The sequence below is a fragment of the Bombyx mori genome, chromosome 14 (assembly GCF_030269925.1).
Source record: "Bombyx mori chromosome 14, ASM3026992v2".
NCBI lineage: Eukaryota > Metazoa > Arthropoda > Insecta > Lepidoptera > Bombycidae > Bombyx > Bombyx mori.
Window position 1 is genome coordinate 1,082,667 of NC_085120.1, and position 24,738 is coordinate 1,107,404.

General features: G+C 38.2%; 1 protein-coding gene across 1 annotated transcript; it reads right to left on the reverse strand.

The window, feature by feature from the left end:
- Window positions 1–19,949: 19,949 nt before the first annotated feature.
- Window positions 19,950–24,243, reverse strand: LOC101745511 (carboxypeptidase B). The gene is made up of 5 exons (XM_004922758.4): window positions 24,083–24,243; window positions 23,237–23,449; window positions 21,761–21,842; window positions 21,172–21,480; window positions 19,950–20,522 (listed from the first exon to the last, which is right to left on the reverse strand). The coding sequence occupies exons 1-5, from the start codon at window positions 24,148–24,150 to the stop codon at window positions 19,974–19,976; spliced, it is 1,221 nt and encodes a 406-aa protein (XP_004922815.1). The 5' UTR covers window positions 24,151–24,243; the 3' UTR covers window positions 19,950–19,973.
- Between the last annotated feature and the right edge of the window lie 495 nt (window positions 24,244–24,738).

The following is a 24,738-nucleotide window of genomic DNA, read 5'->3' on the forward strand; positions in this document are numbered from 1 at the left end:
TCCTTTTTTATGATTGAAATATTACTGTTGACCCGGAGGCCTTTCCAGTTTCACCAGGACAGGTGGACGAGCGAAAGCTCAGCTAAGAGGGGTGGGATTTGCTAACAACTGCCCGAGCGCCCCCGAAGGAGACCTAGCAACTCAAAAGCAATTGCTTCGCGAATCAGTCTACTACCGGATCGGAATCGCGATCCGCTGAGAAAATCCGGCGAGAAACTCAGCAAGCTGATTCATGGGTTAGGTTGCACGTCGACCTCTTTGTCGAGTTCGACGAATACGGTTACCGGGGTCCCTAAGCCTGCTCCTAGTGTTAGAGCTGAAGACGTCTAATGCAAAGATTATTGGATCTGACGGATCCGTAAGATTTTTATATATATTATTTTCTTTAAATGTCACATACTAATAATATACTTTCGAGAATTAAAGAAAACTTATTGTTTTCGCTTGGATCGGAAATTTGTAAAGTTTTAAAAAAAATTCAAGGAAGCTTACAAAGAAGAAGCTTCTTTTGAATTTTTGGTACATCAGTACTAACTATACTGAGACCTTAGAACTTATATCTCAAGGTAGGTGGCGCATTTACGTTGTAGATGTCTATGGGCTCCAGTAACCACTTAACACAAGGTGGGCTGTGAGCTAGATGGGTGGTCTAAGCAATTTAAAAAATAAAAATGGGATCAAGACCAAGTTAGTGTTTGTTTCTGATGTCCACAGACATCAAGACATAAATGCCATGGTCAAAGAGTTCCGTAGAGCACATAACGTGAATTCCGCCGCACAAACTGAATTATCATATCCAAGTCAGTACAACAGTTTTAAGTCAAACTGAAACACAAGATTACTTTGCAGCAGAATAAGTCAGGAATTAATTACTATTGTACGCATTCATGTTCTTAAGTACTAAAAAACAAAATACACAACATTCTATCGATGTAATTGCAAACGTCCCAACACTAAGGTTGTCTACGGAGACAGTTCTGAATGTTAATGCGTTGGAAATCGAAATGCGTCGGAAAGTTTCCAATGAGAGGATGCGGTGCATGTCTCCGGGAATCGATCTGCAAGGCTACAATTGGATATCATGCTTCTGTTTGCGTTGATAGCCCTATTTCGTCAAAAGTCAAATGAATGAGTAGCCAGATTATTAACGGTGAGGTTTTAAAAAAAAATAACATAACCAAAAAACAATAATATGATTTAGCCTCTATGAACTACTTTTGATCAACCAAGCCTTCGAGCCCTTTTGGTCAAGCAATGCGACTATTAAATTATTACATTATATAGTGGTCTGCCAAGAAAGTACGGGAAGACGGTTTTTTTTTTGTTTGTTGCTTAGATAGGCAGACGAGCTCACAGCCCACCTAGTGTTAAGTGGTTACTGGACCCCATAGACATCTACAACGTGATATAAGTTCTAAGGTCTCTAGTATAATTACAACGGCTCCCCCACCCTTCAAACCGAAACGCATTACTGCATCACGGGAGAAATAGGCAGGGTGGTGGTACCCACCCGCTCGGACTCACAAGAGGTCCTTCCTAACACCAGTAATTACGCAAATTATAATTTTGCGTGTTCATTTTTATTACACGATGTTATTCCTTCACCGTGGAAGTCAATCGTGAACATTTGTTAAGTACGTATAATATTTCATTAGAAAAATTGGTACCCGCCTGCGGTACACCACCCTGCCTATTTCTGCCGTGAAGCAGTAATGCGTTAATTTTGAAGGGTGGGGTAGCCGTTGTACTATATTGAGAGATTAGTTAGAACTCATATCTCAAGGTGGATGGCGACATTTACGTTGTAGATGTCTATGGGCTCCGGTAAATACTTAAAACCAGGTGGGCCGTGAACTCGTCCACCCATCTAAACAATAAATTAAAAAAAACGGTTGTCTGTAAAGTCGGTTTACTAACGATAGTTGAACGTGACAACGTCATAGGAAAATACGCCTCAGAGCGAGGTAACGCCTCAATGAGTCATGTTTATTCGTGCGTGCAGCCGGCTCCATCGAATTATAAGACGTTGTCATGTCAAAAATCTACAAATTTCAGCCTCGAATAAGCATACCATTGAAGGATTATCCGTTACATAACACCTACACTTGAGACTATGTCCTCATGCCTCATGGTGGGTAGCGTGTCTACAAGCTCCACTTACCGACAAAAACCAAGTGATACTAGAATCTGTTACTAAAACAATAAATTCATATCTTTTGACTAAAAAAGGAACCTTCAAAACCAACTAAGGCAGTTAGAACAACAAAACCCATTACCCTCAACCTGTCCTTACCCCATAATTCTTCTAAACAACCATGTACTACTTATATTACACGTGGCGGAAATGTCTATTGTGAATCTCGCATTGTTTTTCAATTCAGGTGGGCAATAACATAGGGATGCCTGCACGTTGTCTCGGACGCGGAAGAGGGTAGTCCGGAAAATATTGGTTCGGAACGTCAAGACCTATGGACGCTGGGGATTGAGCTTATCGATAAAATTCAATATCGATATGTCAACGGAACTGTTTGAAGAGGCTAAGATTAAATTACGTGTATAATTTGTTTATAGATTTATATGAGATACATACTTTTGTATTGCTACGCGCTGGGGTTCGCTATAAATAAAAATTCTAATGAAGTATAAATTAAAACTGTATTAACACTTAGAAAACTTAACGAACACTTTAAAATTCTTAATTCCTTTCGGTGATTCGCTTCGAGTAGTTCCGATTACTAACTCCTTCGTGTCATCTCTGCAACGCTTTTATTGTCGATACGACATCCCTAGAATTATCGAGAATATTTTTGGGAAGGCCAGGTATGTGTTTCCGCTATTTGATAATAGATGGCGTTGTAACCTCTGGGTCTGCGAAGGGACTTCGGTTCCCTCTGTATTTTGTACCGTATGTTCTGGAGTGCTCTGAGGAATTGTTTGAGATGATACCATCATCTCGTTTTTACTATCGCACCGCCCGCCACTGGAGTAGAGTTCACCCGTACTACCTGGAGCCACTACGTTCATCCACAGTGCATTTCCAGAGATCTTTTTTGCCACTTACCATCCGGCTTTCGAATGAGCTCCCCTCCACGGTGTTTCCCGGGCGCTATGACATGTCCTTCTTCAAACGAGGCTTGTGGAGAGTATTAAACGGTAAACAGCGGCTTGGCTCTGCCCCTAGCATTGCTGACGTCCATGAGCGACGGTAACCACTCACCATCAGGTGGGCCGTATGCTCGTCTGCCTATACGCAATTAAAAAATAAAAATAAAATTGCCAATTCGCGGTCTCCACTCAAGAACACCTTTACTGTAACGATTATCGGTTCTTCGGCTAACATGGTCATTCAATTGCCACGTCACTAATCCGCTGTCCTATGTCGATAACTTTGGTTCTCTATCGGACCACCTCGTTCCGGATTCGTTGACCTTCAATTACAGCAATCTTAAGTCAACCAATCAAAATAATAATAATTCGTTCGTTTTATAATCGATATCGATAATTATTCAGATAAAATAAATATATACGCGCCTATTCTAGATTTGTTTCGTTCGAAAAGGGAGCGCCACTCACAGAAACTGGGGAATTCCGATTTCGTATCACCACGTCACTACGGAATGAAGCGATAAAATTATCGTATTTTTTTTTTTATGACGCTTGTAAGTTCCGTGAAAATAATTTTACAATAAAATATCGTAATGTAAGTTATCTTTATTAGATAAAAACGTGGCCTCAAAGATAAGATGCCTGGTGTACTCGTATCCAGAGACGCGACTGTACCGGTGTTCGAATCCCGCTAACATCTATTTTTATTTTTATTAGGAATTAAATAAAATGTATTTAAGCTATTTCCATGATAAAGGAATAGTATAATTCAAATAAGTATTTACAACAAAAATACTGTTTTATTTCCCCTACCTATTCGCCGGTAGCCTAAGGGGCTACGACCAGATAATCGAGTGTATTGTAAGTCCGCACGGGTATTACCACCATTCTAGTTACTCATCATTCTCCAGCCCTTCTCCCAGTCACCTGTGGTCGGCGCAACATGTTTTCTCCTTCTATACTCCGCTATCATATACCATTTCTTCGCTCACTCCCCTCTTACACACATCGTCTTTCACGCAATCCATCATTTTTTTCTTAGATCTACCTCTTCCTCTACCACTGTTCTACTTACTTCTACCACGAAATAGTCATCTGTTCCGACTAGACGAATAGCACATGCGTTAAACAGCTAAATTTAAATTTGTAATCGTGTCTCAACACGGATTGTGGTGCATATTTGCTTTTTAGTTCTAGTTTTTTTTTTTATTGCCCTTGTAGGCAGACGAGCATACGGCCCACCTGATGGTGAGTGGTTACCGTCGCCCATGGACTTCAGCAATGCCAGGGGCAGAGCCAAGCCGATGCCTACCGCTTAATACTCTCCACAAGCCTCTTTTAAAGAAGGACATGTCATAGCGCTCGGGAAACACCGTGGAGGGGAGCTAGTTAGAACATACAGTCTACTAATCAATTAAATGTCACTTAAACAATACATATATCTCCGTTCGAAGAGAGATGAGCTTTCCTTTATCTGACGATGTCAATCTCTCAGCACAGCGTAATCACCATGACCCAATTGAGACATCAGGTTTCGGTCTCAATTGAATTATAATAGCGCGTATCCGATCGACCTGCTTGAGCTTACAACCAACATTAACTTAATAAGCCTTAAAATAATTAAATTATCAGCTAAAAAGCAATTGCCGGAATATCAAATTAGTCTAAGTAATAAATAACGAGAATTAATTAATTAAATGTACTCCAGACAGTCTAAGACAGTCGGTTTATTATTATTTTCAATGTTGGCGTATTGCGTAAGGCTTGTGGAGAGTATTAAGCAGTAGGCAGCGGCTTGGCTCTGCTCCTGGCATTGCTGAAGTCCATGGGCGACGGTAACCACTTACCATCAGGTGGGCCGTACGCTCGTCTGCCTACAAAGGCAATAAAAAAAAATAAAAAAAAAAAAAGTTGCGTCGTGAAGCTCTGGGCAGAAGATAATAAGGTGATAATAGATGTTTTCTGATTCTTTCTTCACTTCGCACCGTTAGAATTATAGAGACCCAACCCAAAAAATACGTTTTTTGGAAAGCATCGAATAGTTTTCAAACCGAAAAGACGTAGGGAAAGGGAATGGAGTGAAAAAGACCGATGGATAAGTTTGTCCCTTTATAAGCCACTTTTGGTCATTTGATTATTATGAGTCGAATTTTTGAATTAAAGTCGAAATCCAAAATATTGGAAATAGGTCTCTTTAATTCTAAAGGTGCGATGGTGATCACCGGGACTCCTTTGCAAAAAAAATCGTTTTGTCTAATTGAGTTTTTGGATCTATCTCTGGACCTATATCTATAGTACCGTGCCTACACTACAGCCAATAGTAACATTCACTACACACACTGCTATAGTCTGTGGCGAAGAACGAAAGCCCGCCAAAAACTGACAAATGTCAAAGAAAAATCTGAATATTTTTATATTTCGTAAACTATATTGTTAATTCACTTCAAACAGATCCGCGATGTGTTTGTCGGCGTTACTTAATCAAAATATTACGCCTTCGACGCCCAAAAATTCACACGCGTTACATACCTAGACACAGAGAAATAATATCATGTAGTAAGTTGTATGTAGCCTTCGTGTGTGTGAATTTTCATAACGTCAAGATCCTGTCTTGTTTGAAAGCGTTGGTATATCTTTTGATATGTGACGTTCGGCCGTTTATATCATATCTAAATTGAATTGAATTGTATTTTGTTTCATTGTGTTTTATTTTTACCATATTTTTGATCGTCTTATTCTGCCTTGAAATGCTTCTGCCATTCATGTTTTGAAGGTGGGTCAGCCGTTATATTATTCGACTGAGCCTACGACTCCGTGTGGGTGGTTGAATTCACATTTTTAAATCTTAAACTTTTACACTTTACACGGAGTAGATGATGATCTTGTTCATTAATCTAGAGGAAAAAAGCGTATTCTTTATAGCACGCTATTTATCCACGATTTTCCAATTTCAAGAGATCCCGACATTTCGAGGCGTTGCAAACGCCGCGCCGTGGTCACGGATATTAGACCACGAGGACTAAATATTATACATACCTACCTGACGAAATATCAAGCGATTGCAACCCGCAAAAAATCGTTAAATAAAGAAGCATTTATAAATCAGACGGTACAGGTTTGCTAGAATAAAAACAATAGATATTTTTTTCTATGTTTTAAAAAAAATAATTCAAAAACATTTAAAAAATTAAAATTAAAATCGAAATATTACGTTTAAATTTTAATTAAAAATTCATGCGAAAACGCAATTGTAACTTTAATCCAGCTCAAGACCATAAATATATAAATATGAATACGTCTGCACTTTCCATTAAGGAAATTGAGTTTCGAAGCATTTTGCGTATACCGTTAGCAGATGGCGCTATAAGCATTACTGAGATCCACAAGACTTGTTTATCTTCAAATATCATGGATGTCTCACTCTCTGACAGAACGCTAAGGCTGAAGACAGTTCTGCATACAAACAAACTTAGAAATTCGTTAGTACGGTGTGCGATAGTTTTTAAGTCCTCAAAAATAGGGTTCAAATTAGCTTCGCGGGCTTAGAAGTGTAGTACAAAATTTTGCGTATTTGTAAAGATTTATTGTATGGTCCCACATAAAGCGAGCGATATGACAAAAAAACATTTATTACTCGTAGATATATTTATATATAATTAAAACGGCTTTACGGCTTAATTGAGGGTGTAATTTTGAGATATATATCAACGCTCATTGTAAAAGGTAGAGAATTAAGTTTTTACTATTGTTCGCCTAAAATACAAAGGCATACTTGCTGAAATTCAATAATCATTGATACTTCAAGTTTCGCATCATTTCTTGTAATACTTTTTTTATTGTCAAATTGGTTAGATGAGCTAGCGGCCACTTTAGTGTTAAGTGGGCACCGGAACCCACAGACATCAACAACATAAACGCTGCCATCCAACTTGAGACATGTTTATAAGCGTCAAAGAGCTAGCTGCTGGATTAAATTCAATAAAAAATAGACTAGCAATAGGTATTGAACTGTTTTGTCTTTTATTATTATACTATATAATAATATATCAATACAAACATACAATAAAAAGCACTTTAAATTTGAAATAGAAACTCAACTCCCGCTCGCACTAACACCACGCCCGAAATCGTTCAGTGTTCAAATGACGCCATCTTGCGGCGGAAATTATAAGCTATGCGGCAAATGGCCTCCCGATACCCCTTATCTGTGACTTTGCAAACTGAAAAGCTATATTACATGACGCTTATTTGGATCGAACTTTTGGTAAGTAAGCCGTGGTGAGTAAGACGTAAGCCAAACTGAAATCATAATATACTTTTCGTTTCCATTCGTAAGTTTTTAGAGATATTAATTTTTTTCTTTTATGACTAGGGGACCATGCTTTTGGATAAATCGACTACACTCTCTGTAACCAAGTCGCACTGGTGACGATAAGCCAAGCTAAGCACGTGTACCTCCTAAATAAGATGAGAAAATTTTATAAGCCAAATCGTAAAATATCGCAGTGTCTACTTTGAATTGTACCACCGCGTCTTTTTGCGGAATACGAAACCCATCGATGGTAGGCCGTGTTCCACCGACCGCTCTGGGAGAAGGTGTAGCGCGGCGCCATTACTGTGGGCTCCTGGCCCGTCAACCGAGGGAACCGGTGGTCGTGTCTCTGGCGGCCGACCGTGGCGGAGTCTGGGGGACGGCGTGATGGATGTAATATACTTTGCGTAAGCCCTGTCCCGCCGTCTCAACAGCTCCGACTGGGCTCCGACCCGGTCCGGAGTTGGGCATCGGCTGTGAGCGGCAGGAGCTTTTAGTGAGTTTCAACCCCCACATACCCCATCTGCCGTGCAGATGGGCATCCGGCGATTTTCTCCAGTGGAAAAAAGGGGGTATTAATCACGTTATTTCTATCCCAAAGTATTCGCTCGTTCTACTCTGATGGGTGGGGATACTGCGGCCATATACTCGTACATTCTTCTTCAAGTGAGGCTTACGAAGGGTGCTCAGCAGCTTGACATTCCTGATGTCAATAACCGGCGGAAACCACTCACCATAAAGTAGAGTCAACTTTTTCATGCGTTGTGGCAATAATCGCGTAGGATATATTCGGGCGTTGGTTCTTCGCTTATAACAGAACTGACCCTACCCTCCTCCTCCTCCTCTTCCTTACGTCGTTCTCCTCATTACTGAGGGTCATGACTCCCCCTCTACATCAATCTCTCTTGTACGATTGTTCTCCATCTGCTGCGATCCTTGGCCTCGTGGAGGGTGTCGTGGAGCTTGATGTCCAGACAAGACCGAATTTGGTCCGACCATCTCATGGAACTGCGTCCTCTGGGACGTTTGCCTTCTATCTTACCCGTCACCATCAGCTGCTCAAGATTGTCACCCTCCTTTCGAGCAATGTGTCCAAAGAACTCCAATACTCTACAAATGCATAGTGTATAGAGTCTAGTTTTAACATTAAGTTCCTTTAGTGTTGACACAGTGGTGCGAAAGGCAGTCCATGGAATTTGCACCAATTTCTTCCAGCACCACATTTCGAAGGCGTATATACGATCTCTGTCGACCTTTTTCAGCGTCCAAGTCTCCGCTCCGTAACTGAATATGGAGAAAACTAGCGAATCTACCTTAGGAATAATGAAAAGAGCAATACTTTAAGTGATGCATTAACATACTGTTTGCGACTATACTGTGCTTATTGCACTGTGCCAGGGCTATACGTTATTTCGCAATTTCGATATATTCAATATCAAAAATCAACACATCCTTCAAGGCGAGACCCGGAAAATTTGCATTGATCGCCTTAATAAAACGTAAGGATCTAAGTGAATCTCGCTCCAGACAATCCATCATAAGCTGAACACCGGAAGAGTAAAGATGAATCGTTTCACTCGATTACATTTACCGCGATACAAAAGTAGCTTGTTATGTATATTGAGGCTAATAATTTCGTTCTAAGGCTGTATGCGCATTGGATTTTGTAATCATAAATAGGTTATCCTTTTTTCGTAAGATCAGATGATAGACGAGTCAGCGGAAATCAAATTCGATTGCCAACCCTAAACGACAGGATTGAACTTACGAGTTACAATGTAATTTAATCTTTAAAATCCATTGTAACTTCCACTTATGAAGGAAAATTATGTCGTGTAGTAAATATCAGACGCACAACGATAATTTTAACGATAATTGCGGGTGGTCTTGTGAGCCCGCTCGGATAGTTACCGCTGCCCTAACTATTTCTGCCTCAAAACTGTAATGCGTCCTAGTTTAAAAGGTGGGGTGCCCTTTGTATGTATACATTTTTTTATTGCTTCGATGCGTGGAAAAGCTCACGGCTCACCAGGTTTTAAGTAGTTATGGGAGCCCATAGACATCTACAACGTAAATGCCGCCACCCACCTTGAGACATGAGTTCTAACTAAGGTCTCAGTATAGTACAACGGCTGCCCGCCCTTCAAACCGAAACGCTTTACTGCTTCACGGCAGAAATAGGCAGGGTGGTGGTACCTACCCTTGCGGACTCACAAGAGGTCCTACCACCAGTAATTACGCAAAATTTTAATTTTGCAGGTTTGATTTGTATTACACGATGTTATTCCTTCACCGTGGAAATCAATCTTGAACATTTGTTAAGTACGTATTTCATTAGAAAAATTGGTACCCGCTTGCGGGATTCGAACACTAGTGCATCGCAAGATACGAATGCACTGGATATCTTAACTTTTAGGCCACGACGAGTTAATCTATTTACGCTCCATGATGATTAACGTTAATAATATAACACTTGTTTGGTTTTCGTTTACCCGATTACATTATATGGATGTTTTGTACTGTTGATTTCCAAAATAAATAAAAAAAAATCGATTTAATTTTTATAATATATATCCTCCACAGATTATATCTGTAGCGCACCCAGATTTAGTTTGTCAATAACAGATGGCGTTACTAGTCATTTAATTTCTATGCGACATATCTATATATTAATACGTGAAGCAAAAACTTTGTATCCCTTTTTACGAAAATTGCGCGGACGGAGGAGTATGAAATTTTCCACACTTATAGAGAATATAGAGAAGAAGTGCACAATGCTAATATTTTTTTTAAATAATGCATAAAAGATACATTAAATCAATAAAGAAAACATTACACACACTACATACCATGTATTTGACGCACACACGCATGCATACTATTTATCAAACTTTTGTTCTTGACATCTGTTGTCAAATTGAGAATAGATGTAGTCATAGATTATACACTGGATGTAGTCTTGGCGAAATTTGTGATTATAGAAGTATAAAATACAATCTTAATAGTGTACAAACTTACAATTCCAATTAATTCTAGTCGAATTTCGACTACTGCGGGACCTCTAGTATTTTATTAAAATAAATGTCCAAGTGTGCTCGCAACTTAAGAGCCCAAAGGCGATTTAACAGGCTCAGAGATATTTAATGCTCTATCGTTTTAGTGATCGTGTTCATTTCCTATCTCGGATTAGTTCATTTACAATCCCCTTCCTCGTGTAATGACTGAAAGCATTCCTAATGGAAGCCTTAGTGAATCCCTATCTCTTTAATAGAGGTTAGATGGCTTTGAGGAACGGCGTTCGCTAAAAAACACATAGGATATACTTAGTGTCGTTTTCACAAGTCAGTTCAGGTTTTTTCATAATCATCCATAAAAAGTCGTCAGTTCACCTAATTTAGACGGATTTAGTAATTCCATGGGACCTGCGAAACAGCCGCTTACAGAAATTTCTTCTAATCCTTCATTAATATTTTTGGAACGAAGTTCCTTAAGGGACGATGCGGAGAGGTACCCTAGCCGGGAAAAAACGTCCGTAACGTAAGATTTTTATTAGTAATGCACACAGTGTACGACTTAACTTTGTAATAACGTACAAAAAATAACATTTTTTTTTCTCTCTCACACATCTGAGAAGATAAAGACGCATCGATATGCGTCTTTACTAGGACTGTGCTAATTTCTTCTCAAAGAAGTCAGCTATAAGGAAACTAACAAATTCTTCAAAGGCATGTACTGGTGGTAGGACCTCTTGTACTGGTGGTAGGACCTCTTGTACTGGTGGTAGGACCTCTTGCACTGGTGGTAGGACCTCTTGTGAGTCCGCGCGGGTGGGTACCACCACCCTGCCTATTTCTGCCGTGAAGCAGTAATGCGTTTCGGTTTGAAGGGTGGGGCAGCCGTTGTAACTATACGTGAGACCTTAGAACTTATATCTCAAAGTGAGTGGCGCATTTACGTTGTGGATGTCTATGGGCTCCAGTAACCACTTAACATCAGGTGGGCTGTGAGCTCGTCCAACCATTAAAGCAATAAAAAAAGGCATTTTGTACTGCTTCTAGGACACTGAATTTTTTCCCTGTCAAGAAGCTGTCCAAACTTTGGAAAGACTAGCAGTTTGTCGACACAAATTCTGGTGAGTAAGGTGGATCACGCAAAACTTTCAGCCTTAACTCTTAAAGCTTGTGTCCAATTCCTCACAGTGCACATCCGCAGTAATACTGGTGCCATTTCGTAAGAAGCTGTGTTGAATTATACTGACACTAGACCACCGAACGATGACCATAACTTATTTAGGAATAAGTTTTGAGTTTAATGGTCTAACCAACAGGATTGCTGACGATTATAGAATAAATAATGCATGGTATCAGTAGTTATAAATATTTTATGAACAGATATGAGTAGAAGGAGGTAGAAGGGTTATTTTGATAATATCCTGAAGAGCACCCCACGCTTTTTTTACAATAAAATCATCTTTTCTTACATTATTTTTATTTCAAATTCATTAAAATTTATATTCAATTTTTTAGTTGGATTTTCTATAAAAGCGTAGTTTTTGTAAACTATTATTTATTTTTAATTTTTTATTTTAATTTCAATTTTTTCATTTTTTTTTAAGTATTGAATTGTCATCGGTCCTTAATATGTATACCAAATTTCGTTTGTTTATCCGACGTTTTGAAAGGGGTCAAAATCATGTTCAAAGATTCCATTACATACTAACATACAAACGTCTGAAGCTAATAAAAGCGTATTAAAAAGAATCCGTTTTTCATCGCAAGTGACAATGCGGTCCAAGCTCTCTTCGTTTCTATACCAAGCATTGCAAGGCATACCTTACCGCGTTCGTCGCGCTGGCGATCGTTCAGATCATGTGGCACCCACATATAAATGTTTTTTACCTTACCAATTTGACGCAAATGGAGCAACATTGTTTTGAAGCTAACATCGAAGGCTGCTGCTTGTCCAGCGTTAGTACCAGCTAATACCAGCTTCTTCCATTTTACTCCATACAGAAGAAGGCCGTTCGGATTGTCGATAATCCCATTCTCACGGATCGTTTGGAACCTCTAGGTCTGCGGAGGGACTTCGACTCCCGCTGTGTTTTATACCGCATGGTCCATGAGGAATGCTCCGAGGAATTATTCGAGATGATCCCCTCATCTCCTTTTTATCATCGCATCTCCCGCCATCGGAGCAGAGTTCATCCATATTACCTGAAGCCACTGCGGTCATCCACAGCGCGTTTCCAGAGGTCTTTTTTGCCACGTACCATCCGGCTATGGAATGAGCTCCCCTCCACGGTATTCCCCGAGCACTATGACATTTTCTTCTTCAAACGAGGCTTGTAGAGAGTATTAAGCAGTAGGCAGCGGCTTGGCTCTGCCCCTAGCATTGCTGAAGTCCATGGGCGACAGTAACCACTCACCATCAGGTAGGCCGTATGCTCGTCTGCCTACAGAGGCAATAAAAAAAAGGTATAAATATCGCCAGCTTCCACTGTCGCCTTTAAGTCGTCGTTGTTGACTTTAGTGTGTGGGCGACCAGTGGGCTTAGTGCGAGCTTTTCAACTTCTCGATCGCGTAAAAGTTAACTCAAATTTGTATGGAGTTGAAAGCTTCACTTCGTATGCCGCTAGAGAGGCTGTTCCAACTACATACAAATTAGAGTTAACTCAGAGAGTTCCTCAAACGAAATTAGATGGCGACTCCCTTCTAATCTGAAGAAATCTGAAATTTTTACTGGCGGTAGAACCTCTTGTGATTCCGCGCGGGTAGGCACCACCGTCCTGCCTATTTCGGGCGTGAAGCAGTAATGCGTTTCGGTTCGAAGAGTGGGGCAGCCGTTGTAACTATACTGAGACCTTAGAACTTGTATCTCAAGGTGGGTGGCGCATTTACGTTGTAGATGTCTATGGGCTCCAGTAACCACTTAACACCAGGTGGGCTGTGAGCTCGTCCATCCATCTAAGCAATAAAAAAAAATCTTGTATCACTAAAAAAAGCTGCCAATTGAAAATAGCAACAGAGAAACGCTCCCGCGCGTAAGTAACTTTTATTATCTATATATTAATACATGAAGCAAAAACTTTGTATCCCTTTTTACGAAAATTGCGCGGACGGAGAAGTATGAAATTTTCCACACTTATAAAGAATATACAGAAGAAGTGCACAATGCTCATATATTTTTTAAAATAATGCATAAAAGATACATTCAATCAACAAAGAATACATTACACACACTACATACCATGTATTTGACGCACACACGCATGCATACTATTTATTGTCAAACTTTTGTTCTTGACGTCTGTTGTCAAATTGAGATTAAATATTGTTTGTCTTTGTTAATATTTTTTTATAGTGTAGCTTTGGCGAAATTTGTGATTATAGAAGTATAAAATACAATCATAATAGTGTACAAACTTACAATTCCAATTAATTATAGTCGAACTTCGACTACTGCGGGACCTCTAGTTAAAATTAATTTGTAACGTCACTAACATAACGATTAGTGGGGCTACAAAATACGTCATAAATTATAAAGATGAGAGCACTCGTTTCATATCGTAAATTATGCGATGTCAACCAAATGAAGCGATTAGGCGCTGGGGATTTCGCGTGCCGTAGTGCAGTGTGCGCCGACCAAACAGGCTTGATCCGTGAATTTAAATGAAACAAATTGAATTGAGTCTTCTCTGACTCTTGAATGACTCGGTGGTACAGAAGTTAGCGGCCCTGACTGTCGCGCCGAGGGTCGTGGGTTCGATTCTTACAACGGGCAATTCGTTTTTTTTTTTGATAAATGTATTTTTTAGAAATTATATTTAAGTACGAATTACATTTATTGATATTATATTATATTATTGGTTATTTTCTTTCAATAAAAAAAAGTTTATGTTTAAGTTGATTACCGATAAAGTTGATTATTGAAAACACAAATAAAAGAAAATTTTCTGCAAAATAAATCGTAGCTAGATCGATTTATCGCCCCCGAAATGCCCTGTATACTAAATTTTATGAAAATCATTGGAGCCGTTTCCGAGATTCAGATTATATAAATATTCATATACAAGAATTGCTCGTTTAAAGATATAAGTATGTGTGTCAGTCTCTGGTGCCCATAACACAGGAAATCCTAAATTGGAGCCGGATAACCGTGTATGATTTATTCCCAATTATATTATTAATTACTATTATCCTCTGTGAGGAAAAGCTTGTTATCTTGATTTTATTTTTCTTGTTAGTACAGTATTTTTCAAACGGCGCTGGTCGCAACTATATTCGAGACAGTATGTACTATCTTTACCGATAAGTCACGTTCGTCCGTGACTAATGCCAACGAAAACTGTAAAGTATTTAAAAAAGGCAATAATAAACGCGCAATCAACCCGTAAAATCAGTTTTGTTTATTTATTTCAAAGATGCTTCAATCAGTCCAGTTATCTATAGGACTTTCCTCAGTAATCACAGTAGAAGAACTACCTTCACGAATTTCGCGACAGTACAAAAAAGAGCTGTGTTCGAATTCTGCTATATTCTACTACAAGCTTTTACCCGCGACTCCGTCCGCGTGGAATAGTTACTTTGGCATAACGCTAAATTTTACACCCCACTTAATTTACGTAGAAAGTGAAAATATTTTTGAATTATAGAATGTTAAGGAAGCTATTTAAACCCCTATTTTAAAACATTATTTATTGGTGCTCCACTTGTATCGGTCTTACAGTGATGCTATATATCCTCAATAAATAGGCTATCTAACACTGAAATAATTTTCGGATCGGACCAGTAGTTCCTGAGATTAGCGCGTTCAAACAAACAAACTCTTCCGCTTTATAATATTAGTATAGATAAATCTAATCTAGTCTTGCATAATCGAATGAGTGCCCTACCTACTACCTAACCTAACCTACCTAATCGCTGGTAGCCTAAGGGGCTATTGCTGCTGCACTTGGGCAAGTGAACTGGTTCCCTCCTGAAAGCGCTTTTATGACGAGTAGTGAAATTTTGTGATGAGAGCGCTCACGCTATTCATCATAAAAAATCGTGAGGTGAGTGGTTACTATATAGCTCCTGGAGATCAGTAAGGCCAGAAAACTTTTTACTTTGGTCTTTTCACTGTGGATTACGATTAAAGATAAAAAACAGTTGACCAATTTCTTACCATAAAATAATAATTTCATCTTTGAATTAATCCTTCTGTAAACAAGGTTTGAAATTTAAACTGAACAGCATCCTGAAGGTGTATTAACAGACCGTTATGACTGTCGGTACTTGAACCATTGTACCGTGGTTCACTTGCGGACTAAATAATAATAATAATGGTTGGTTTGAAGGAAGTATCAGTTGAATGGAATATTTGAAATGTATTGAACTGATAATTATTTTTAATAAATGTATCTTTTTTATTTGATTGGTGTTGTTAATTTTAAGTATGTTTCAATGATACTATGTACACATGTGGACTTGTTGTTGTCTGAAATAAAATAAATCATTCATTCATTCATTCATAAGCATAGAGCTTTAAATCTTCTTTATGTACTAATTATATTAGTAAACTGAAATTTGTTGAATCCGCCACGAGATGGTACGAGGGACTTAAATCGCTTATCTTTTTCCCTGCCTAAGCTGATGGCCTTGAGAGGCCATTCCATCGTAACCCTAACAAGTAAGTGAGCTCATGGGCCTCAAACCTGATGACATTGCTAACACTAACCTTAGCAAGAGCCGTGCTTCGCAGAATGTACCACCGGATTGGAAACGTGACCCTCTGAGAAAATCCGGCGAGAAACTCAGTGGGCTGTGTATGTGGGTTAATTTACTCATCGAGCCCTTCGTCGCAAGCGGGTTCGACGAGAATGATGACCGGTACCGAACTAATGACCGTCTCCAACGTATATATTTATAAAGTATCAAAACGTGCGAGTCGCTGTATATCACAGGGTGAGCATGCAACGACACATTTACAGTGACATGTTGCAGACGTCCGGTCGGAATTAATCACTGTACTGTTATGTTTGCGACACGCCGTCCTCGTCAGCAGTTTTCGTATAATTTCAGCTGACCTCTCTTCGGTGCGATCATTTTTTAATTTTCTCCATTCCACCTTGTCTAATGTGAACTTTGCTTCGATTAATCGATTTGGAGTACCGCTCTCGCAAAGTCGAATGGGAAAACTCGCTCTTTTATAGTCACACAACCCGTAAAACCAGCTTCCCAAGAACTGCAAATATAAGTCTATAAATATTCCAAAGTGAAGAGATGTGAGGTTGGAATCTCCACTTTTATAACGACTATTGTATCCTCTAGACCACAACGCGTGACTGTTGGAACAGAATGCAGGTTACTTGTGTAGTATTTATTGCATTACATCACAGCACAATTCAAGACGTGTAGCATCTTCATTATCGCGTTAATGCAATGATAATTACAATTTATTAATAATGTTTTCAGTTAACGGTAATTTAATTCAATTAATTAACGGCAGGCAGCGGCTTGGCTCTGCCCTTGGCATTGCTAAAGTCTATGGGGGACGGTAACCACTCACCATCAGGTGGACCGTATGCTCCTCTACCTACAAGAGCAATAAAAACAATAATTACCAAAGCTTATGTGTTTTATATGAAACATAAAACCAACATAAATATAACTCAAATATTGAAACGGTAGGCAGCAGCTTGGCTCTGCTCCTGGCATTGCTGAAGTGCATGGGCGACGGTAACCACTCACCATCAGGTGGGCCGTATGCTCGTCTGCCTACAAGTGCAATTAAAAATAAATAAATAAAATACGTAAATAAATCAAATTAAAGTGTCAAGAACTCAAAATCCGCTTGCAGAATTAAGAGTTTTATTGAGAGCAAGGATCTCGACCGCGGCGCGTTAAATTCGGGATACGATATTTTTAGGGAAGGGAAATCGAAGATTCCTTTCGTTCAAAAATCAAATCGCTTTCTTTAATCTACGGCGGAAGGATCTATTTTCAATTTAACGAATCGATCCCGCTCAAGTTTCTACGCGGTATTTTTTTTCTTTTATTCTTTTCACTTTCTCAGTTGTGAGATGTTTAAAATTAGTTTTCTTCGTTCGGCGATCGAAGAACGCTCAGACTCGGAAGTTTTCTTTTAGAGTATAAGTGTCGAGATAACGTGAGGTTTTCTTTTTTAGATTATATTATTGAAAAAGAGCTCAAGGTCGTCTTGATTGATAGTTAGTTTTCTTAAAAACAAAAAAAATATATCTAAATCGAATCTACGCCGAAAAACTAGGAAAGAAGAATCGTATTCGTTTATTTATTTATCTTCAGCCTTTTGGTACCTACTGCTGGGCATAGGCCTCCCTTTTTAATACGCTTTTATTAGTTTCAGACGTATGTATGTTAGTATGTAACGGAATCTTTGAATCTTTGATCTCTTCAAAACGTCGGATTAACTCGAAATTTGGTATAGTTATTAAGGACCGATGACAAAAAAAAATGAAAAAATTGAAATTCAGCTAAAAAATTAAAAATTAATAATAGTTTGAAAAACTAAAAAAATACGCTTTTATAGAAAATGAATCAAATAAAAAATAGAAAATAAATCTTAATAAATTTGAATTAAAAGTAGTGTAAGATGATTTTATTGCATGTATTTTTTAGTTGGATTTTCTATAAAAGCATATTTTGTTAGTTTTTTTTGGTGTTTTTCATAGTGTTTGGTTCGCTGGCCATTCTCATCCAAGCCCGCCCCGCGCCGCCCTGACTATATCATCAGTCCACCGTGCCATAGCTCTTCCGATACCTTTAAGACCTATTTTTGACCACCATTCCGTCACTGTTTTACTCCATCTGTATCATTTCGCTTTACTAAGTGTCCTACCCTACTCTAATTCCGATCTTCTACTCTCTTACTAACATGTGTAATTTTTATTTGATCACTAATTTGTGTATTACGGACTGATCCATCAGATTGATCAATAGCATAGAGCATTCCATCACTTGTTGTGCAACGCCCATTCTGTACTACATGGTTTCACGAGTCAGGGTCTCGACTCTAAGGTTCGACTCTACAATCAATGCTCTTGGTGCATATTAACCATTGACTTATCAAATAAAATCTAAGAATTTAAATTTTAATTCTGTATACTATATTTTTACTACAATAATGTATTGCTAATACCGTAACATACCTGCTATATTTTTACCTATTTTAGAATTTCTGTAAATTAAACAGTTTTTTGGAAGAGATCGCTTTTAGCGATAAGACCGCCTACTGTATAAATGTATCTGCTTGTTGACTGTTTTCTAATGTTAATTGTGTTTTAGTGTGCAATAAAGTGTGTATTATTTATCTCTCTCTTTTTGTAATTTCAAGATAAAGACAAATTACAAATCACCATGATGTAATGTAATCCTTGTGTTCTAAATCCTGGTCTGTGATGACCTCTTTAGCTTTTTTGCTAAGCGGACTTCCACCTATACTTTGGGGAGCGGTAGACAGACCAGGAATAAGAATTTGTCTCTTAACAACTCGCATCCGATTGCTTAAAAGGTTGAAAAGCCTACTTTAAATATCTAGTGCTCACCGTCGCCCATGTACATCAGCAATGCCAGGGGTCTAAAATTTGACAAGCGAACATTCACCAAAAAGGGATGCTCAATACAGTAAAAAGACCTTTATCGCTTTTCCTCTTCATTTACTTACAATTTTAACAAAAAAATCTATAACTACATTAAAATTCCAATGGTCGATTGATGTACTCGGCAATGACGGCAACTATGCTGTGAAAAACTCTTTTTTGGCGACCCCACAAATATAAATTATTATTTATCTATCTATATATTAATACGTGAAGCAAAAACTTTGTAATCCTTTTTACGAAAATTGCGCGGACGGAGAAGTATGAAATTTTCCACACTTATAGAGAATATAGAGAAGAAGTGCACAATGCTAATATTTTTTTTATATAATGCATAAAAGATACATTAAATCAATAAAGAAAACATTACACACACTACATACCATGTATTTGACGCACATACGCATGCATACTATTTATTGTCAAACTTTTGTTCTTGACGTCTGTGGTCAAATTGAGAATAGATTAAATATTGTTTGCCTTTGTTAACATTTTTTAAAGGGTAGTCTTAGCGAAATTTGTGATTATAGAAGTATAAAATACAGTCATAATAGTGTACAAACTTACAATTCCAATTAATTATAGTCGAATTTCGACTACTGCGGGACCTCTAGTTTATAATAATATTAAAATGAATTGCTGTTCGTTAGTCTCGCTAAAACTCGAGAACGGCTGGACCAATTTGACTAATTTTGGTCTTAAATTATTTGTGGAAGTCCAGAGAAGGTTTGAAAGGTAGATAAATATAAAAATACTCGGAATTAAACAAAAATAACAATTTTGTTTTCTCTTTGATGTGTCCCCCGTCGGACGGATTCCTTTTGTTTGTTTTATACAAAAGTTTATGTCTTTTATTTATCGATTGAGGCACAACGAAGTCTGCCGGGTCAGCTAGTTTTTTAAATAAATCATCTATTTTAATCACTTTAATAATTTATTTTAGATAATACTGTTAACAATAGCAGAAATTCCTCTCCAAACATCATCTACAATACTTCGAATTTCACCTGCCGGTATCAAAACACCGTTTCCTCTTTGTACAATATCAATATTGAAAGTATAAAGTAAACCGTTAGATCTAACATAATCTACACTAGTGCCTGAAGCTCTTTCCCCAAACACAACAGAAGCCGCTCCTAATATATAATTCTCGTTCATAGCATTGACAGCATCTATGCCAGTTAGATGATGCTGCCTAAACATCCCACTAGCAGCCTTCTCAAAATGCCATGGATATGTTAGGAACCCTCCGTTGTTCTGAAGAGATAAGTACAACCGAGTTCTGGTACCATATTCGTCTATTAAATGCTTCAAGAGTTTGGTTTCTGGTTCTGAGAAGGGTTCGACTCCAGCATAAAGGTGACTGCAGGGACTGGAGCTAGAGTCGAAGTGTGACCAGTCCAAGTCGAAATTGCGATTGATGTTGACCCCAGGGCAGATGATGCCAAGGTTACTTCTGGTGCTTCGAGATTTCGACCAGAGTCTCAGCTGTGGATAATCAGTGTTTTAATTGGATGACTTAAAACGTATATTGTAAGTCCATGAAATCTAATATCCTACCCGCGGTCCTTGGTCTATTTTTGAAAATTTTATTTAAGAACTGTTTATAATTCTGCATATATATGTATTGTGTGAGCCAAATGTAATTTGTGTAACGAATTCAGTCGAGATAGTCAACAGCTATACGGGGGATCTCCTGCAAAAAATCTACCAAACATAATATAAGTTTCGCTTGTTTTTAGAGTCAAAATCATATTACAACGTATCGTATCGTATCGTATTATAACTTATTTATTATATATAAACAAATACGAAATTATTCTGAAGTTGGAGTAAAGTCAGAATTAAAAATATCTATAAAGTTTTGGATAAGTTAAAAATAAATCTAACCAGAGTCGGGAGAAACGTGTAGTATTTTTCACATCAACCACTCTGCCTGTAAAATATGTTATAACGTCTTCTGACTGACTCTGTGGTGAAGTAATTAGTCACCTGGTCGTTGGGCTGAGGGTCGTGTTTTCAATTCCCACATCGGGCAAACATTAAAAAAAAAGGGTTTGATTGCTTTTGTTTGGGTGTTGAATTGGGTGTGACTTTCGCGAATTATTTATCTTTAAATTATTCTAATTCTACTTACATTGGTATGAGTATATTCATATCCATCAGGATTAACAACAGGTACGACAATCCAATCAAATGCATCCAAATAGGCAGACCCTTCCAATATTCTATCCACTGTATTCAGAACTGCCGGTATAGTTATCCATTCATTAGGGATAATACCAGCTTCTATTATCACCACCGGTCTTATGGCGGTGGTGGCCCTGGATATCTTCAAATATACTAATGGACGATTCTGGTCTGTAACTCCATGTTGTATAATGTCTACGTTGATATTTGGATTGTTTGCGTAAGATTCTTTTAAGGTGTTTAGATGATTTAAGATCTGAAAAGAAGCATAGTAGTTCTGAAAAGAATTGGCTTTGACTGGTTGAAAAGATGGCGATTGGAACATATTTGACGAAAAAAATGTAATTGGGAAAAAGCAAGAGTCTGTGGTTCCAGAAAAGACTATAATATGGAATGACTATATGGAATTGGGCTTGGAGAAAAAATGTAGCTGAGTATAGACTTTATATGACAAAAGTGACAATCAAATTTGAATTCGGTTTAAATAAATGTATAGGGCAAAAACAGTTTTCTAATAAAGAATAAAATATACTAACTTCATTGTACCTATAAAAATCGGTGTAGTCAAAATTTCTGTTGTTTCTTAACATTGGTGTTGGATCCTTTTCTTTTAAAAATCTATAAAAAAAATAAGAACCTTAATCAAATATTAGTTAATAAACAAATCGAAGACTACTTTGCTCAAAACTGGTACAGTAGATAAGACAATATGTTTAGTCCAAAAAAGCCAATTTCAACCAAAACCAGTGAATAAACAAGTGCGAGATTAAATCATATTATCATAACATGGTTATTAAAATATTAACCGTCGTCTAACGCTAATCTGTTGTCAAAATTCAGTATTCTGATGCTTTCATATCACTTTTTCAATACATTTATTTGTTACTAGCTGACCCGGCAAACATTATTTTGCCTTAAATAAGATTTCTAGGGAATTTCTAGTGTAGAAAAAAAAACCTCAGCCTGTGTCCGTGCCTAGGATCCTATCTTTATATTAACCAAGTCTTATAAAAATCCGTTCAGACGTTAAGGCGTGAATGAGGTAAACTTTTAAACCAAACTATTAAAAATCACTAACTTAATTAGTTTTCTGCCTACTGCCTACGCCTTAAGTACGATAGCATGAATATTAATAGCCCATATCCTTTTCTAGGTTACTATCTATCACCTAACTAAATTTCATCAAAATCCGTTCAGCCGTTTAGGCATGATAGAGCAAAACTCCCACCAAAAACCATAAAAAAATCACTAACTCAATTCAGTTTTCTGCCTACTTCCTACCCCCTAAGTACTATGACGTGATCATTTTGATCTTATATCCGTTTTTAGGTAACCATCTATTACCTTACTAAATTTCATCAAGATCTGTTCAGCCTTTTATACGTGAAAGAGCAAAAGTCCCAACAAAAACGACTAAAAATCACTAACTCAATTTAGTTATCTGCCTACTGCCTACCCCCTAAGAACGATGGCGTGATTATTTATAGCCTATGACCATTTCTAGGTTATCATCTATCACCATACCAAATTTCATCAAAATCCGTTCAGCCGTTTAGGCGTGAAAGAGGAACAGACAGACAGACAGACAGACAGACAGACAGACAGAGTTACTTTCGCATTTATAATATTAGTATGGATTTATGCAGTTCATCATATAATACCCAGTTATATTTTAACACATTGACTGCTTTGTAGCGTTTGGATTACATAACATTGCCTTCTTTTGGTTTTTAATCTTTTAGTTTTTTAAATATCTTAGATTCCTTCTCAGTATCTTCGGATTTGTCTTTCCCAGAGTCAACTAGATATTACGGCGCCTTAGTAACAGAAATTGACATAATTACTTCAGTGCGCCGCGTAGGGCACCGGTGACCTACATACTAGTCAAAGGGCTAAAGTAAAATATCGTTTTTTTTATATCAGATTCAATATCTCATTTATATTAACATAACAATTACTTTTGAGTCGCCTAACAATAAATACACTCTCTCAAAAAATCCAAACTCACTTACTCAAATACGTCAGTTACATGCAAACTCCTTTCGATACCCAATTTTTCGAGTTGCTCTTCGAACCATGGGAAATGAGAAGGCGGAACCATGGCCTGACCGACCACATTGCGTTGTAGATTTGGTCGCTGCCAGAATTCAATCAAATCGCTTTTAAGCAGATGGAACTTGTCTTGCTGCTCCTGGGTCGAAAAGGTCAGGTTGTAAACCCTGAACCTGTGGGGAAATGTGGGTAATTATTTTTGCAGCTTATGTATTTTTTGTCCCCTGCTCTGAAGGCTATGAAATGAAGCCTAAGATCCATTAACCTAACACAAAATTTACTGAAATTGCTATAACTATGCGATTGTTTATCATTTTGTGACCGGTTCAAAAGACTACATTATTATGAACGTTGATAGCAATTCCTTACAAGTCCTTACGGATCCATCAGCTCCAATAACCCTTGCATTAGACACCTTCAGCTCTAACACTAGGAGTAGGGACCCTGGTAACCGTACTCGTCGAACTCGGCAAAGAGTTCGACGTGCAACCTAACCTAAACATCAGCCCGCTGAGTTTCTCGTCGGATCTTCTCAGCGGGTCGCGATTCCGATCCGGTTGTAGTTTCATTTGCGAAGCAGCTGCTCTTGAGTTGTAAGTTTCCTATGGAGCGGTAGGTAGCAGCTTGGCTGCGGCAGGCAGTGGCTTGGCTCTGCCCCTGGCATTGCTGAAGTCCATGGGCGACGGTAACCACTCACCATCAGGTGGGCCGTGTGCTCCTCTGCCTACAAGGGCAATAAAAAAATAAAAAATAAAAAGTGCGGTGCTACCGGGCCACAACAATTTTTTTGAGTGCAACATACTCACCCCATATACTCCTCATTTTTAGCAGAAACCACTGCGATAATCGCAAGCGAACAATAAAATAAGAACATTTTCAAAAAAAACACAACTAAACAATAAAATTTCGATAAATAAATGAGATTAAACAACTTACATATGTGAGATAACGTAATATCTTATCATGTAAACTATAAAGATACGTAGCTTAACTAATAACTAGTACTTATACAGCGACATCGTCTGTTGGTAACGTTAATATGATACGAAGATGATGATGATCAAATTCTCAAGCTACGGGGCTGGAGGCGAACCCACCTTCACTTACTCAAGGATAGGGTGACAACCAAAATTATATATTTAAGGAGCACCTCCATTACAATATCATCAAACCATCATAAGTAGCTCATGATCGTACATCACAATTCATACCGTATTCACGAACCATATTCGCCGCCATCCTCATTACTAACGATAGCAGCAGGAAAATCACCCCTACCTCGTTATGCAGGCAGCCTAAGTCCGGACAAAGGGAGTTGCCCCAAGGCCCGATCCGCGCCTCAGTAAGGGGACGCGAGGACCCGACGAGTTGGTAATACGTAGTGTATGCCCAAAGGGGTCGGGACCATAGGTGATTTTTTGTGCACCACGACTCATGTTAGGCAATGTTGAATGATTACCGG